The 18,852-nt window shown below is 41.2% G+C and overlaps 1 protein-coding gene across 1 annotated transcript; it reads right to left on the bottom strand.

Moving 5' to 3' along the window:
• Positions 1-130: 130 nt before the first annotated feature.
• LOC118408127 (poly [ADP-ribose] polymerase tankyrase-2-like) lies at positions 131-18,519 on the bottom strand. The gene is made up of 6 exons (XM_035808748.1): positions 18,285-18,519; positions 17,544-17,903; positions 17,143-17,316; positions 16,510-16,675; positions 16,009-16,113; positions 131-840 (listed from the first exon to the last, which is right to left on the bottom strand). Exons 1-6 carry the CDS (start codon positions 18,517-18,519, stop codon positions 612-614), a joined length of 1,269 nt encoding a protein of 422 aa, XP_035664641.1. The 3' UTR covers positions 131-611.
• Positions 18,520-18,852: the final 333 nt, after the last annotated feature.

Here is an 18,852-nt window from a genome sequence, read left to right as displayed (position 1 = left end):
ACCCGGTGTAGGGTCGGATAATGGGCGTCCTAGCGGCTTTCTGTAATACTGCAGTGGAACTTCCGGTTTTGACATCTCATATTCTGGTCATGCTATTCATTTGAAATTGCACGAAAACGCGAAAGCACTATATTCACTTATTGTCGTTTTTATTCATCTGAAAACTTGTCAACTTGTCAAACGAAATAATAGCTCGGGTTACACATTTCATTACATTCACATCACAACAGTTCAGTAATACCTTACTTTTAATAGACAAAAGACGATTGAGCAGGGATATGAAATGTCGCTGTGACAATTATAGTGCGACAGCCTAATTTTCACTGATCTAACAAAGGACACGAAAGGAAATGTGGTCACTGCAAAATTTATTTTGTAACATCCCGACCCCCCATACACACTTTACATCGTTTACTTGCTTCTACAAGATAAAACAGGATAAAACAAGGTCTTAATAAACCGTATTACCTTTTAAACAGAATACGTATATGAAAAACAAAAATTGACACGCTATTTTATATGTACAAGGACACAAACGCCATGTCCATAGTAGAAACTAAGATTGGCAAAATTACTACATTGATATCAATGGTTGTTGCGGTATGGTGTGCTCATAAGTTCTTCGTAAATGCCGCAATAAGCCGTTCCATAATATCATATGTGTGACATATGCATGTACTATGAGATTGGACTTTTTGGAAGGGGTCTGTTCCCTCGTCAGAGCACACGTCATGCCCACAGCACTTCTTGTGTCCCACAGTCCAGTGTTGTATCTGACAGTCACGGCTGCAGTAGCGGGTCAGCTTACACCCGGCACACAGCTTCAGGGTTCCGGTTTTCCTGTAGAAGATGTAACAGGTAAACAAACTATTGGATTGCAGTGGACAATGTGATGTTCAGGAACCTGCAAGGTCATTGTGCTGTCTACAAAGACGTGTAGAAAATCAGGTGGAGATGATTTCTAGGGTCAATACAAACATTTGAAAATTGGACGGAAGGCAGTATGGGGGTATAGGGTAAGTTTTGTTTCAGACATGTAGTAAAATAGAACGTGGTAACCTACCTGTAGCCCGGTTTGCCACACTTTGGGTTGCAGCATCTCAACAGCTTGGACTTCCTCGCCTCTTCTATCAGCTTCAGACTCTCGCTACAGTCGAACTTTCCCCACCTAGGATCTTCTGTCGTTAACCTAGTGGAAGATTTGACTCATTTAGGAAACTAGGCCACGAGATATCAACATATACGTTCTTTATAGGACGCATGGTCTGCAAAGTTTCATACAATTATACACGATTTATGACGCCAGGGTCTTATACAAGGATCACAACAGTATAAAACATACACACAAAAACACAAGCCGACTCGTTAGTTGATTCTATATTATATTATTAGTATTCTTAAGTAATTGGAAAGATGCACACACGAACACAGTACAAGCCGACTTGTTCGCCATGCTTTATATGGAAGTCTGTGAACATAAGAACAGTCGTTAATTGGTTCTAAATTAGTATTCTGAAGTGATGTAGTAACAACACTTGCCTCTGGGCTATGTAACCGTCTGTTAAATCAGGTCTTGCTCCAAGCTCAATCAGTCGCCGAACTGTGTCCACGTGGTTGTAGACACATGCAGCCATGAGTGGAGTGTCCTGAAAGCCGTCCCGTATGTCTACTGTTGCACCATGCTGCACCAGCAAGTCCACCGCTTCTGTATTTCCTAGGTAGGATTGAGACACAGTAAATACATATCAAACTAGAAAGGCCGACATTTGCTTAGGAGAAAATAAAGCATATTGCAATCCATCTTCATCCTTGAAAAAATCCCAAAATTCAACAATTGAAATAATGTTTGCTCAAAGGAAAAAATGAAGTACTGTGGGCACTTGTCCTACACACCTTCATGCCGAATTTTAGGTCATTTGGTTTCAATATAAGGGCATAGGAGCCAAAAATATACATTTTTTAGTTAAAAATGGCTAAAAATCCCAAAACAACTCATTCTATAAGTGCTCTATGAAGAAAGTGTTGATGGGGTCCTGTTGTCTTATGTCCAATTTCCCTTTGTACCAAATTTCAGGTCATTTGGTTTACATACAAGGGCATAGAAGCCAAAAATATACATTTTTAGTAAAAAATGACTGAAACCCCCAATATAACTCATTTTTGAAGTGATCTATGAAGAAAGTGTCAATGGGGTCCTGTGAGCATATGTTTAATGCACCTCTGTACCAAATTTCAGGTCATTTGGTTTCTATACAAGGGCATAGGAGCAAAAAATATACATTTTTAGTCAAAAATGGCCCAAAACCCTATAATAACTCATTTTTGGAGTAAACAATGAATAAAGCGTTGATAGGGTTCTGTGGTCATATGTCAAACGCACCTATGTACCAAATTTCAGGTCATTTGGTTTTAATACAAGGGCATAGGAGCCAAAAATATACATTTTTAGTCAAAAAATGGCCATAAACCCTAAAATAACTAAACCCTAAAAGTAATCTTGTTTGTTTGTTTGTTTATTTTTATTTAACCAGGGATACATATCGCCTATTTAGGCGTTTTTCAAAGTTCCCTGGGGGGCAACCCCGAAACATACATGCAACATAAAAGCGATATCAAGTAACATAAATGGTAACATATCGAGTACTAACGAAAATTAACACAACTTGGTGTACAAATGATAAAGTAAAACAAATCAATTATACAACGTAAGCATAATATAACTCGAAATCATTATCAAAATGAAATAAATGGAAATGAATAGAGATTTGCATACCAATGTGACAAAACAAGAAAAGACATAATAGTTACGTTTTAGACCATGTGGTATTCTGTTTTGTATATGGTTTTGAAGGTGGAGATGGATGCTGCTGCTCTTAAGTGTGGAGGTAGCGAGTTCCACAGGGATGCGCCGGAGAACGAGAGAGACTTTTTCTTGTATTGTAGACGTGTTTTAGGTAGTTGAAGCCCCCCCTGTGTACTGTGCCGGGTGTGGTGTGAGTGTGTTTCAGCAGATGTGGTGAAGAGTTGGGAAATGTGTGGAGGAGACATTCCGTTGAGTGCTTTGAACATAAAGACAGCCTTATTTCTCTTGTGATGCTGCGCTACTGGGGTCCAGCCCAGTGTGTTCAGAATAGTCTCTCTTGGAGTGTGGTGGTCGCACCCTAGCACTACCCTGCCCGCCCTGTGTTGCAACTTTTGTAGTTTGTCAATGCCCCCCTTCCCTCCCTGGTCCCATATGGTGCTACAATATTGAATGTGTGGGAGGAATAGTGTAGTATAAATTGTCAATAGCGCTTGCCTGTTCAGATATGGCTTTAGGCATTTCATGATGCCGATTATCTTAGACAGCTTTTTGCTAATGTGGAGAAAGTGGTAGTTCCACAGCAGGGTCTTGTCTATAACAACTCCTAAATACTTAAAAGTGTCCACCTGCTCCAGTTCAGTATCATCTAGAAGGAGATGTAGTGACTGGTCAGTAGCTTTGGACTTCTGTGACCCAACCAACATTGATTTGCATTTTGAAGGGTTTAAGGATAGTTTGTTGGCGACGAACCAGTGCATGAGGCGGATGCAGTCATTCTGTAGGGTCTCCTGAATTGTCTGTATGCTGCGATGGGAGAAGTACACAATGGTGTCGTCCGCGTACATAGCTACTCTACATGACTGTAAACAGTTTGGCAGGTCGTTGATATATACAATAAAAAGGAGGGGTCCAAGAATGGACCCCTGAGGAACTCCACAAGTCACGCAAGATGTGTCAGATAGGACTGAGTTGACACATGTGCATTGCAGTCTACCTGTGAGGTACGATTTAAACCAACTACAAGCCCTTTCGTTGACACCGTAGGCTTTGAGTTTACTCAACAGTATGTCGTGGTTTAGAGTGTCAAAGGCTCTGGATAAGTCACAGAATATCACACCTGTTTGTTGTTTTTTATCAATTGAGTCTATCCAGACCTCGGCTACAGAGTGCAGTGCAGTCTCGCACGAATGGAGCTTTCTGAAGCCTGACTGACATTGAGAAAGTAGTTGGTTTTGGTTGAGGTAGCTGTATAACTGGTTATGAACCACTCGCTCTAGTAGTTTAGAAATACTAGGCAGGATGGACACTGGTCGATAGTTACCTGGCTTGGTCCTGTCATCTTTCTTGTGGATGGGCATTACTTTGGCCATCTTCCACTTTGTCGGGAATTCTCCGGTAGTCAGGGATTTGTTGAACAAGTTTGTAAGGGAGGGGGCAAGGGCTTCTGCACCTGCCTTAAGAAGTCTATTGTCAATCGTGTCAAGGCCGGTTGCCTTTTTTACATTCAGCATAGTTAACTGTTCAGTTACAGTCTGTACTGAGATTGGAGTGAAACTAAATGTGCTGTCTGTTTCATTCACAAACTGTGTAGGTGAAAAGGGTGTGATGGTGTTCGAAAGTGTCTTACACAGATCCTGTATGACTTTCTGGAAGAAATTATTGAATGTGTTTGCCATATCTTTACTATCTGTGATACCCTGATCCTCATGCTCCAGGTAAGTAACTGTGTTCTGTGTCTTGTTGGGTAGAAGAGAACGTATGGCCTTCCAAACCCCTGCCTGCCCCCCTTCAGACCCTTGAATTACTGACTGAGCTGCATGATCTTTTTTAGCCTGCCGGCATAAGTAATTTACCCTGTTTTTCATGGCCTTGTAGTCAGCCATGTCGGTTGGACTGCCAGAACGCTTAGCTGTCTTGTACATATTGTCTCTCAAGGTGATGAGGTTTCGAAGGTCGCTGGTAAGCCAAGGTGCAGGTGTACCTCTAACTTTACAGTTTTTCAAAGGGGCATGTGTGTTAGCTACACTAACTACCAGCTGTTCCCATACTTCGACCTGTTCATCTATGTTTGGGAAATTTTCTATGATGTTCCATGGGATTTTGGCCAGGTCTTCACGATAACTCTCCTCGTTAAATGATTTGTACACTCTTCTACAAGTGACCTTAGGTTGTTGCCTGGGACTTTTGGTTCTATGGTACGCAAAAACCATAGCATGGTCACTAAACCCCCCCTCATAGGTCCCCTGGTTGTGTAATCGTGTTGTGTCGTTTGTCAGGATCACGTCTAGTGATGTGGTGGAGGTGTTTGTTGATCTAGTTGGGGTAGTTATGATATTCTCCAGCTGATACAACATACAAGAAAACCTTAACTTCCCTATTGGCCCTGAATTGTCTGGAGCTAGCCAGTTACAGTTGAGATCTCCCATAATTATAACCTCCGCGTCTTCGTCTGCAATTTTGTCCATGCACTCATCAAATTTGTTAAAGAAGGAGTGGTCATCGGTTGGCGGGCGGTACATGCTACAGAATAGGATTCTTTTACGAGATGGTGGAATGATCTCTGCCCATACGGCCTCAAGGCCTGGGACTTCCAAGTCAGGACGAGCTTTGAATGGGATTTTCTCTGAAATGTACAAGGCAACACCGCCCCCATGCCGAGACCCCCGGTCATTTCTAACAACATTGTACGTATCTATGGAAACAACAGCATCAATAATAGAATCATCAAGCATAGTCTCAGACACAGCAAATATGTCTGTTTTGCTACTGTCCAGAAAAGCTTCTACTTGCGGTTTCTTCTTCACTAAGCTTCTAACATTCTGATGTGCAAACAAAAGACCTTTATGACTTGACTTTACTGGTGCACGTGTCGTAACGGCCGGTAAGTCCTCATAATCGACAGAACGTGAGTTACGATCGGCCAAGGGCACGTTACCAGTTACAGAACATTTGTTACACAGCCAACTGTCAGTTAATCTACGAAGAAGGTGTTAATGGTTTTCTGTGCTCATATGTCCAATGTACCTCTGTACCAAATTTCAGGTCATTAGCTTGTAATACCAGGGCACTGGGGCCCAAAATATACATATTTTGTCTAAAAATGACCAAAAACCCTAAATATCATAAATTCTAAGGCCTCTATCAAGAAAGTGAAAAAAATGTCTGGGGGTATTTGCTATTTCTACCACCCTGCCAAATTTCAGCTCATTTGGCCAAAAAATGAAAAAAATTAATCCCATTTGAAGATTTGACAGGAGAAGAAGAAGAAGAGACAAAGGAAAAGCAGTATATTGCAATCCCATACTGTAGTATGGATTGCAATATAATAAAGGTTGCAAACTTGATAAATGCGCAAGCTATTTGTCACGTCCTTAACCCTATTCAGACCGGGGGTGGGGGGGGGGGGCTTTTGATGCCCGCGCTAACTTTGATGTCCTATAACGCCAGAACGGCTTACGCTAGAGCCACCAAATTTGGTGAGTTTTTCTAAAATATTGTTGGCAACAATTTTAAAAAGTTTGACAAATTTTCCAGTTTTTCGTGTTGCCATGGCAACCGTTTGTTGACAGGCAGTTTTGCCAAAAATCACTATTTTTGGTTCTAACAATGTATTTTTCACATTTATTTGCCATATTACTGCTATTACATAAATAAAATCTTATTTTACGTAGCATATCTTTCATAATTATGTATGCATGAATTATGCTAATTTGATGACGTCATCAGCCCAAAATCCAAGATGGCGGACCATGGCCAGATCAAGAATAACAAGCTAATTATCCCTTAAAATGTGTAACTGCCTGGTATTTTTTCATCAAAAACCATCTAAATGAATGAATCTAGTCTATTTCCATTGATGTTGCTATTGGCAACGTAAGTCGTAATAAACATTATTATTCTGTTATCTGCACTTGTTGTTACATTTTTGTAGCATAACTTGAAGTTTTCTGAGAATACCCTTTTTTCATGGGTCCAGCCAATCTAATCAAATTGATGACGTCATAATTACGTCATCTTACGTTAACGTAACGTTAAACGTCAAATACATCAGATATAATGTCGACATTATGTCCTAGAAATTTTGTGGCCCTACGGCACGTCGTTTTAGAGTTATAGGACTTAAAAGTGGAGGGCCTCAAAAGCCCCCCCCCCCTTCCCCCCGGTCCAGGGATGACCCAAAAAGCCCGGTCTGAATAGGGTTAATATACGATGCGAAAAAGTGAATTTTTGAAGTCTCTTTTTCTGCACTTTTCAGTCCAACTCGTACGTACGTGTATTGTAGCGCGTTTAGCAAATGCTTGACCTCTTCGCTCTCTTGGATTTCTTTCATATAGCATGTACTTACAAGATAAAACATCCTTCTATTGTATACAGGGGTTTGACAATATCATCATATGAATCAGAATCAAAATGATTCATTTGTAAAACATTGCAGCCCAAAGACTGAATTGTGTAATATATTACAAGATATCGTCCTTTACTACCAATAGATCACAACTAAAACGGTTGAAACGCCAAAAATAGTTACTCAAGCAACTGGATATGGTTTTGAAACGGTCAGACGTTTCGGAAAGAATCCACTTTCCTTCGTCAGTGACACTGAAGTGATCTGCAAGAAACAGGTCTTTTATACTCTAACTATGAATGAAGACAATTTCAGATGTCCAATAGGAAAGGTTGTAAGACAATTCAGACTGAAGACAATTTGGATTCCAAAGAAAACAAAGCTAAGCCAAAGTCAAGCTGAAGACAATTTGGATTTCAAAGGATATCAAGGCTAAGACACAGTTAATGCAAATGAGTCAATTAGCTCCTGTTGTTTTAGTTACAGGAGCTAAAAGTTTTGTTGCCGGGGGGGGGGGGGGGGAGTGCTATGTCCCAAGTGCCGGAAAGTTCCATACGTAGCCCCCCTTTTCTGTTGAGGGTGGGATTGTATATTCTCTCATATATGGCCTCTCTAACTCCCCGTTCAAACCAGCGGGCTTCGCGGTCTAGGATGTCGGTAGATTGGAGGTTGAAGGAATGTCCTTGGTTGTGTTGTAGGTGGTTGAAAATAGCAGAAGAGTTGCCGTTGGCCTTCGGTTTGCAATGTTCTTGGTATCTTGCTTTTAGTGGACGACTAGTCTCACCAATGTATGTGTTGTTACAGTTGGGTTCCTCGCATTTGAGTCTGTAGATTACATTGGCCTTAGTACCTTTCTGTGGTTTGTCTTTTGGATGTACCAGTTTGTGTCGGAGGGTTGAGTGAGGTTTGAAGTTAGTGGCGATGTTGAAGTTTTGGAAGATCCGTCTGAGTTTTTCCGAAATTCCTTGGACATAGGGGATGGTAATGTTGGCTTTCTTTCTGTCGGTCAATGGTTTGCACTTGGCTGTTTTCTTTGAGTGGTCCGAGGGTTTGAGGGCTTTGTTGAAGGTCCAGTTTTGGTAGCCACATTTGTTCAAGGCACTTCGGAGGTGTTTGTGTTCCTCTGTTTTGGCTTTGCCAGAGGAAACAATGCTGTCTGCCCGGTGATACAAGGTTTTAATCACTGCCTTTTAGCTCCTGTAACTAAAACAACAGGAGCTAATTGACTCATTTGCATTAACTGTGTCTTAGCCTTGATATCCTTTGAAATCCAAATTGTCTTCAGCTTGACTTTGGCTTAGCTTTGTTTTCTTTGGAATCCAAATTGTCTTCAGTCTGAATTGTCTTACAACCTTTCCTATTGGACATCTGAAATTGTCTTCATTCATAGTTAGAGTATAAAAGACCTGTTTCTTGCAGATCACTTCAGTGTCACTGACGAAGGAAAGTGGATTCTTTCCGAAACGTCTGACCGTTTCAAAACCATATCCAGTTGCTTGAGTAACTATTTTTGGCGTATCTTATTACCTGGATGTCTAACCTACATCGACGTAAAACGGTTGAAGTATGTCACAAAATCATGAAAGAATAGGATATGTCTACTGGAAGAATGAAGTACATCACCGCGAGAATAACACAAGTCGTTTCTACTTCTTGCTTAAAGCTTTCGATTGGATAATGGTCTGCCAAACAGACGAATTGACCTACCTTCGTGCGCTGCTGTATGAAGGGGGGCATATGAAGCCCTGGTTCTGGTCACCAAAGACGCCCCCTTGCGGAGTAGTAGTTTTACTACGTCTATATGTCCCATGACGCAAGCAACGTGCAACGCCGTTCCAGTGCTGGAGATCTCACAGTCTACATGATCGTATCCAATGTCTGCACCTGTGTTGATATGATTGTTCAAGTAAGTCAAATGGTTGAAAAGACCGATCACACGTAAATGCTTGTTTGAAACACGTCAAAATGTTTTGCGACTTTGTTATTCGACTAGTATTGTAGTCGTAATAGTCTTTACCACGGAAAACGCGAGATTCAGTTTTATACCGATTTACTGCGAAAAAAATCAACATCAGGCACACATCAGACAAAAATGGCGTTTATATAAACACGTTAATGACCTATTGTCATTATGCAAGTTGTCTGTATATCATGGAACAACGAATAAAGGCGCGGCTAGTGTACTGTACACATTTCTGTACATGTGGGGGTCCTTATTTCTAATTTACATTTCATCTACTTACTCATCTACTTATCCAAAGCTCTATTTTTCAACTCCGAGAGAGCATTTACTCGTACTGCATTTCAACGATGGAGACTACAATACTTATAAATGTACAATACAGAATACAGCAAATGCTTAAATAGAATTTTAACACCATGAAACGGGCCAATCTCAGCAGAAGTTTTCGCCATTTCCTTAGAAACGCCGTTTTCAACGCGTCGCCTTGCGCGTGTGCTGTCATTATAACTTTGTTTAGAAAAGAAAATTCAATATGTACTCACCAGCTTTCAAAGCCGCTTCAATGCTTAGAAGTGATCCAAACGTGGCAGCATACAAAAGTTCATAGTTTGCATTATAGTTTGCATCAGTTGCAGACATGTTTACGCCTTCGTACAGCTAGAGCTGCTGTTGTCCACACCTTTCTCGTGTGCTGTCTGAGTTTGTACTGAACAAGGACGTTATATCAGGACTGAAGAACCATGGGAGGAAGTTGTCTGGTCACGTGAGCTATTGTGTTGTCACGTGAGCTATTGTCACGTGACTAGTGGCGTAAGCTATTGTCACATAGGTAGATTGAAAACATAAAGGTTTAGACAAGGAATGCATGTATTAATAATTGATTTTCTGTTTGTTAATTTTTTTAGAACCATATTTTCGTATACATGCCTTGCTTTTAGTGATCGATACACAAATATGCGAAGACATTACTATCGTGCATACTTCCACCCTTGCACCCCCCCCGACTATTTTTTAGTACTAAGACCAGTTCACCTTTCTTTGTACTCTTTTTTTTTCATTTGAAATAAACTCTTCATAAGTTTTTCACATTCAAAATGATGTTGCTTTATTAGATGGAACGCGATGGACTGTGGCTATATAAAGCTGAAATTAAACGGGCAATCTCTAATCTTAAAAACGGCAAAGCTTCGGGAAATGATCTCATTCGAAAGGAAATGTTAAAGTGCTCATCAAACATTATATCAGAACCACTAGTCAATTTTTTAAATCTGTTCTTATCCGCTGGGTACTTTCCCCACGAATGGTGCACCATCCACATTGTGACATTACATAAAGGTGGTACAAAAGACGACCCTAATAATTACAGGGGAATCTCAGTGACGAGTTGTCTAGCTAAACTATTCACTTCTATTCTAAACACACGCCTTACAGAGTTCTTAGACGAGTACAAGCTAATCTCACCCAACCAGGCCGGTTTTAGGAAACATTTTGGAACAAGAGACAACCTTTTTGTCATGGATACCCTTATTAGTAAATATACATCCGAATACAAACGACTATATTCGTGTTTTATAGATTTTAGAAAGGCGTTTGACTCGGTTTGGCGAGAAGGAATTCGCTTCAAATTACTCAACCCGGGAATAGGAGGGAACTTCTACAATCTTATTAAATGCATGTATGAAAAACCCAGCACATGCGTCAAAACGTCATCTGGCCTAACACCACAGTTTGTTACCAATAAGGGTGTCAGGCAGGGGTGCAACCTTAGCCCTACCCTTTTTAATCTATTCATCAACGACCTAGTTCACGAGTTAGATAATACCGAATGTTCTCCACCCGCACTCAACAATTTATTAGTGTCATGTTTACTATATGCAGACGATGTTGTTTTATTCTCTGAGACCGAAAAAGGACTGCAAAGTGCTAGATAAACTAAACGTGCATAAACTAAACGTATTTTGCACTAATTGGAAGCTCCAAGTAAATCTAAAGAAAACAAAAATTATCATATTCAACAAATCTGGTCGATCATTATCAAAACAAACTTTTTCATTCGGACAAGAGACAGTAGACATAGTATCTTCATATTGCTACCTAGGTATTACCATAACATCATCAGGTACCTTTTCATTAGCCAAAAAACAATTGTCAAACAAAGCGCGCAAAGCCATGCACAGCTTCAAATGTCTAACTCGATCATCAGTTTCACCCGATAGCCTTCTGAAAACATTCGATTCCTGTGTTAAACCCATTCTGTTATATGGTTGTGAAATCTGGGGTACTGAGAAATTAAATGATACATCTCCGATCGAAATTACACACAACCAATTATGCAAAAACATTCTTGGAGTCTCTAAAAATAGTGGTAATTTAGCATGTAGGTCCGAATTTGGGAGATTTCCACTAGACGTAGATATTTCCGTTCGACTTTTAAAATATTGGTTGTGTTTAACACAAATGGATTTTACTACGCATCCATTACAAGTAAACGCACTCTTGGAACAGCACAACTCCGTTGTAAACGGCCGGAGAAGACCATTGTTGCAGCGTGTTAAAGAAATACTTGATTATAGTGGATATTCTTATCTCTGTTACTATGACAACTCACTCTGTGACCGTGTATATGTATGTAATCTCATAAGGAACAGAGTTACCAATATGTATATCCAGACGTCTCTACATAATATAAGTATAGATACCGGTAAGCTGAGGTTCTACAAAATTTGTAAATCTGTATACACTAGAGAGAAGTACTTAGAATTAGTTCATTTCGAGCTGCGCTCCGCAATAAGCAAAGTCAGAATAAGAGCTCATGATCATCCTCTTGAAGTAGAAAGAGGTAGATATAAGAGATTACCAGTGTGTGAAAGAATTTGTAAATGTTGTACATCTAAAGCAGTGGGAGTCTAGACGAAGCACATTTTATTTCCAAATGTTCATTCAACCAAATCGAAAGAATCGCTCTGTTTACAGAAACCACAAAGACTTATCCCAACTTCTCCACGTTGACAGACGAATAGAAAGCCACTTTTCTCATGGAATCGCAGTACCCACAAAATTTAGAAAAGGTGGGGCTTTTCGTCTCCCTCTGCTTCCAAAAAAACAGTCAAACCCAATCTGTTTATTAGAAATAGCAAACACTAGCATTAGATTAGAATATTGTTCATAACTGTTCATTTTCACTTGTACTATTATCTACTATGTTTATACAGCCCTCGGGCACGAACTTGCAAATAAACGTTATTATTATATCCTATGTCAGTCTAGCATCATTGATCTAACAAAAGGCAGGAAAGCAGGAAATAAGTCATCATTGCAAAAGTTACGCGTTTCTGCAAGGGCATTGCTGATATTCACGAATGGACCCGAGTACTTCTTGCGCTTCTAATTTTGGACCCTTATCTATATATCACCGAACTATGCTGTCGACGTACTACATATCTTTCTGCAGTAGGTAGACCACGGTATAAAGCAGTACCTATCATTTATACCGAATCTCTCTCGCCCTCTTTCACCCGCCAGGCTAGCGTTACATCACTCTTCAAACAGAGGTTACATTCCCGGAAGATAGCAAACTTTTTCTGACTTGCAAAAGAGAGGCAACTCAGAGAAGGTGACGATCTCCCCACCTAACCGCTCGGAGTTTATGTCATATATACTACTTATGCCCACCCTTATTCCAAAGGGTGCGCATAATATGGGCGGGGGGGAATGTTGTATTGACCAAGAAGGTTAATACACCTTTCTCACGCGGCGGCCATGATAGATCTAAAACGAGTTCAATGTGGCAAACAAAAGGCTGTCCATCATAATTATCAGTTCGACCAATGGTAGCCTGCCAATTAGGAAATCGACCAATAAGTGAATGGCTGCAAATTCGTTAAAAAATTGCATTATTATGTTTTTATTTTGCATCTCTTAAGGGACTATGGGGTCAGTCTACACTACTCTAAATTGTTACATCTTTCGGTGCATAACACTTCTTGTAATATTTATTATTCTATCTTATATCATGAAAATTTGTGTGGTTTGGGGGAAAACTAAATGGGACCTGATTTTACAAATAAGTTTTGTCTGTTTGCCTCATTGACCTCTTCTTCGATCTATCATGGCCGCCGCGTGAGAAAGGTGTATACTAGTATAGTTTCGGTTCCGTTTGTCAGTGTTAAGCATAACTGTGTTAAGCTCTGGATGACAATGATTGACTTTGATTCTAATTGTTAAAGGAAAGCATCAGAAAATCTTCAATTCATTATTTTCCAGTAGTTTACTCATTAAAAAGTTGATTTACGTCAATTTTTACATTAATCCGCCCAATATGACCCTGTAGACACGTTTGAACTTCGCGCTCTCCTCCCCTCTCCCGCCGCGCTGGCCGATGACGTAATGGCCTCGTTCTGATTGCCTGCGCGCTGACGTCACAAATCAGAATTGAAACTTCTGGCCATGCCAGCCATTTTGCTCGGTGAACCTCGGTCCCTTCGGCGGGAAATCACACCGCCATTCTGGAAGCCAGTCCGTTGTTGTTGACAATTAACTTCGTGGACCTGTAAGTCGCGTTGTGAGCTGTCTACGAAGCCATAGTCCCCGGGAGACTGAACATGAATTAGCTTGTCTGCAGCGGGTGAACCGCGCGGCGACGGGACGAAATCAAAACAATGGTTTTTGGGGAGGTTCACGCACCGTGCCATTCTGGACTATTACAAGAGCGAGTTCGGGTCAGTTCTTACCTTCTCCTTTCCGAACAGCACAGTGATAATTACACGTAAGCTTCCACGAATTTTGGTTGAATTCACAGTTGTAGACCTCGTTTGTTCTACTGACAACATACCCTTGATCGCTACATATCGAACAACCCCCTTTTCGCGCCGAAACAGATAGCACCACAACTTGTACAGATCGTGCGAGTTACGCCTCGCCTCTCACTTTATTTTCTGTTTCTCGGGTAAATTATCTGGACTGGTCGGTTTTTCAATCATGTAGCTTTGGCGGAGATTACTGGGGGTTCATTCAAAACAAATCACGGACTCTGAAACGAAGCCGACATTTCGCGCCATTCACAATGCCGGCCTGTGTTGTATGTAAAAACAAAAATGCTGTATGTATGTTTCGGCGCGGAAGGGGGATCGTTCGATATGTAGCGATCAAGGGTATGTTGTCAGAGAATGATTTTTTTTAATGTCCCTGCCAGTTGGACAATTGTGAATTCAACCAAAATTCGTGGAAGCTTATGTGTAATTATCGCTGTGCTGTCCGGAAAGGAGAAGGTAAGAACTGACCCGAACTCGCTCTTGTAATAGTCCAGAATGGCACGGTGCGTGAACCTCCCCCACCACCATTGTTTTGATTTCGTTCCGTCGCCGCGCGGTTCACACGCAGGCAAGCTTATTCATGTTCAGTCTCCTGGGGACTATGGCTTCGTAGACAGCTCACAATGCGACTTACAGGTCCACGAAAGTAATTTTCAATGACAACAAACTGGACTCCAGAATGGCGGGGTGATTATTTACCGCTGAGAGGACCGAGGTTCACCGAGCAAAATGGCTGGCTAGAAGTTTCGGATCCGTGACGTCATACAATCTCAGACGATCAGAACGAGGCCATTACGTCATCGGCCAGCTCGGCGGGGAGAGGAGGAGAGCGCGAAGTTCAAACGTGTCTACAGGGTCATATTAGGCGGATCAATGTAAAAATTGACGTACATCAACTTTTTAATGAGTAAACTACTGGAAAATAAAGAATTGAAAATTTTCTGATGCTGTCCTTTAAAGACATTGCCTTGCATTCTAGAAGAGAACTTGGGCTTATTTGGGGCAGTGTTCGAATTCGTTCGATGTTTGTCATTCTATTATCTTCACAAAGATGGTCATGTTTTCGGCGCCTTTTGTTTGCGTGTCTGTAGCCGGCGTAACTCAAGCTGTGAATTGATTCTTGGTAGGTGGGTAGGGTCGGATAATAGGCGCGGGCGCCCTAGCGGTTTTCTATGGTACCGCAGGGAACTTCCGGTTTGGTGCTCTGGTCATGATATTCATTTCAACTTACACAAAAACCGAAGAAAACACCCTGTTCACTTATTGTCGCTTTTTATTCACCTGGAATAATAGCTCGGGTTACACATTTCATTACATTTACATCACAACACTCAACAGTCCTTATTGACAACAGTACTGTACTAGTAAAACCTTATTTTCACAAACACGATTGTGTAGGGATGAAATGTAACTGTGATAGTTATAATGCCACAGCCTCATTCTCATTGATCTTACAAAGGATACGACAGGATATGTGGTCAATGCCTAACCCCCATACACACTTTAAATTGTTTACTGTCTTCTACAAGGTAAAGCAGCTCAAACGAGGTCTTATTTAAACTATATAACCTTTCTAACAGTATACGTGCGTGAAACAAAACTTGACACAAATCGATCTTATGCATACAAAAACATAAGCACCATATCAATAGTGAGAAACTAAGATTTGACAACATGCCCCGTTTTCACTTTATTTTGCACCACCAAGATTGATAGTCGTGAAATGTTTAGATTCACGATTATTTTGCACGTGCACAACATCTTTTATGAAACATTTTTAATAGGGCCTCGTCCTTGTTCACATCATGTCCACAGCACTTCTTGTGTCCGACAGACCAGTGTTGTTTCTGACAGTCACGGCTGCAGTAGCGGGTCAGCTTGCACCCGGCACACAGCTTCAGAGTTGACCTGTAGAGGATGCAACAGGTAAACAAACTGTTGCGGTGTGGATTGTACATAGTTGAGAAAGTTTTCCAATGTACTTTTGTATTATACAAACAGAAAGTCAGATGGAAGTAACTTCTTTGAGTCAACATACCGACATTTAATGAACATGTGACAGACAGCTATCATTATTTAAACCTACCTGTAGCCTGGTTTGCCACACTTAGGGTTGCAGCATCTCAACAGCTTGGTCTTCCTCGCCTCTTCTATCAGCTTCAAACTCTCGGGACAGGCCTTTCTGGCCCACCTAGTGGAAGACATGACTAATTTAGGGAACGGCTAGGCCACGAGGCATCGACACATACGTTTCTATAGGATGCAAGAATTATACGAGATACATTATGACATCAGGGTCCCTGTATGTGGATCGGAAGATTCGGAACAGCAAAAAACACACGCTGAAGAAACATAGAAACCAAAACAAGCCAACATTCACCCCAGCACTACATAAAAGTTTGTCTACAATAACAGCAGTGGCTAATTGATTCTATTGTCGTCAAGATGTAACACTTGCCTCTCGTCTATGTAACATTCGTATGTTACACACGCACATACACACACACTATATACATAACGTTATATATAGAGAGAAGAATGTACATTCGGTTATTCTACAGCACGGTGGAAGGATATGACACTTTACCTATGATAGAAAAGAAAATCAGGTCTTGCTCCGAGCTCAAGCAGTCGCCGAACTGTGTCGACATGGTTGTTGCCAAATGCATCCACCAGTGGAGTCCACTTCATGGAGTCCAGTATATCTACTGTTGCACCATGCTGCACCAGCAAGTCCACCACTTCTGTCCGTCCTGGGTTGGATTTGAGACAAACAAATGTTCCCAGTGTTACAATTTCCTTTTTATGTGCGCTTTTTAGTCCGATTTCCGTAGTGTAACATAGCCTCCATAGCAGGCTCTCCAGGGCCTTTTTTTTGCTCATAATACAATTTTTCTGGCCATTTATTTTTGTACTGGGTCGCTGATTGCTGGCAGAAATCAGCGACCCAGTACAAAAAGAAATTGCCAGCAAAAATGTATTATGAGCCCAAAAAAGCCATAGAGAGCCTGCTATGGAGGCTAAGTGTAGCACGTCTAGGGCTTGTAGGCCAATTTGTTCAGAAAACCTCATTGCTTAAACATTTATTTCATTCTACCTATATTGACTATGATGCAATAGGTGTGGAAACCACCGAGAAGATTTAACACCAAAAGTCGTATATCTATTCCTAGTTCACAGCTTCTTTTGGTCAAACAACATGTGTTGTGGATAGACCTACCTTCAGATGCTGCTGCATGTAGGGGAGCAAATGAAGTCTTGACTCTCTTCGCCACAGACGCCCCCTTGCGGAGCAGCAGTCTCACTACATCAACGTGTCCCAACATGGAGGCATTGTACAATGCTGTGTAACTGTACAATGCTCTGGTCTCACGCTCGAAGTCAACGTCTGCACCTGCGTTGGGTGAATGCAAGAGTGCTCAAGCGTTTATATGATTTTACAGCTACATTGCAAGTCTAATAGTTGAAAACAGCACATATCAAATCACAACCTTGCAAAATAGGTATGTCTATATGTAAACTAGTGTGTTGCTCATTGTACGTGTCAGTCACGGTAGATTTGTGATGGTTTGTCAGAATCTTTTATGGTGTCCAAACTGAAGACTTTATTCTTCAACTGACTATTCTCTTCCTCTAACCGCTGGACAGTTTCGTGTAATGCCGCTAGTTCTTCGTCATACACAGAGGGCTTTGCTCTGCATGTCTCTGGGTAGTCATGTCCATGTTCTTTCCAGACCCGGGTGGTATTTTCCTTTGCTTGTGCAGCCTGTTTTTCCTCCCTCTGCTTTGCTAGAGCAATCTTTCGCTCAGTGAGTCCCCCTGGAGTCTCGGGAGCAGGGGACCAGGAGTCCTTGCACCAACTGACTGGCGTGACAGTTCCTGCTTGTTCAGAGGTTCTCGATGGTCTTGACTTGCTTGCCTTTGTCCACGCAAAGATACTCGGGATGTATCCTGGGGACCCTTTGATGTGGGTGCGTATTCCTACAAAAATCCATGGGAAAAAAATAAAGTTGTATTAATCTGTTTTAGACACTTTTCAAATTATTAATTTAAAGTAAGAACATATGGACAAACTATTTGAATAGTTTCAGAAATAAACACCTTTGATTTCAAAGGAATACTTATTAATACTGTAATTCACTTCTCTTAATTCATCTAAATTTCATTACATCAAGAGGGTATTTTACACAAGGTAAGCATAACTAAGAGGGGGAGGGGGGCAGCACGCTGAACTGTAGCGGTTAGTGTAAAAGTAAAATAAATTAATCAGCTAGTACTACTTGCTTATGACCATACCGCATTACGAAAGTTTCTGGGCAAGATAACAAGCTTTTTTAGGAGAGCCATAGCTAGTTTGCTTACCTCCTGCAAAGTGATCAGAGCAGACCCGGTCATGCTTGCTGGCTGTCCAGTTATCACGCCTTACGCTGGTTTCCCACAATCTCCGTAAGTCTCGGTTTGCTTCCCCTTGAGGAAACCTGTAGTACGATCTGCGGACACCTTGCAGCTTGTCTGTGCCTTGTCTGTTACTGCATTTTGGGACACAACATCGCGATCCTTGATACATTGCCTTCTGCTTGCGTATAACGAACGCCATTTTCAAAGGAACAAAGAAACCGGATGTTGCCGGTCGCGCTTGGAATTGTGGGATATGTGAATTCCCCGAATGAGTAGTTTTTATCAACCCAAACCAAACAGACTCCACAGATAGGTAGTTACGGAAAGCAATCGTTTCTGTATACGTAACGCCCATTTGAAGAGACAAACATGATGCACATCACAGGGCTTGGGTATGTCACATAACAGACATTGTCTTGGCATAATTTGTGAATGAGACTTGAGGGGACAGTTGTTACTGCCATGGACATACTAGTACTTGCCATACTTGGTTGTCTTTACCTGTCATACACAGTAAAGCAGAACAAAGGCT

Source organism: Branchiostoma floridae, unplaced genomic scaffold (assembly GCF_000003815.2).
Source record: "Branchiostoma floridae strain S238N-H82 unplaced genomic scaffold, Bfl_VNyyK Sc7u5tJ_1558, whole genome shotgun sequence".
Lineage (NCBI taxonomy): Eukaryota > Metazoa > Chordata > Leptocardii > Amphioxiformes > Branchiostomatidae > Branchiostoma > Branchiostoma floridae.
Note: the sequence above shows the minus strand (reverse complement) of the source record. Positions and strands in the feature narration are given on the sequence as shown.

Bases quoted from the DNA above. Each gene is read 5' to 3' on its own strand.
- LOC118408127 (XM_035808748.1), bottom strand. From the start codon at position 18,519: ATGGCGTTCGTTATACGCAAGCAGAAGGCAATGTATCAAGGATCGCGA. The intron at 16,676-17,142 runs GTAGGTCTATCC...AATCCAACCCAG, and splicing joins ACATGCAGCAGCATCTGAAG to GACGGACAGAAGTGGTGGAC. The intron at 841-16,008 runs GTAGGTTTAAAT...CATCTTCTACAG, and splicing joins TGTGGCAAACCAGGCTACAG to GAAAACCGGAACCCTGAAGC.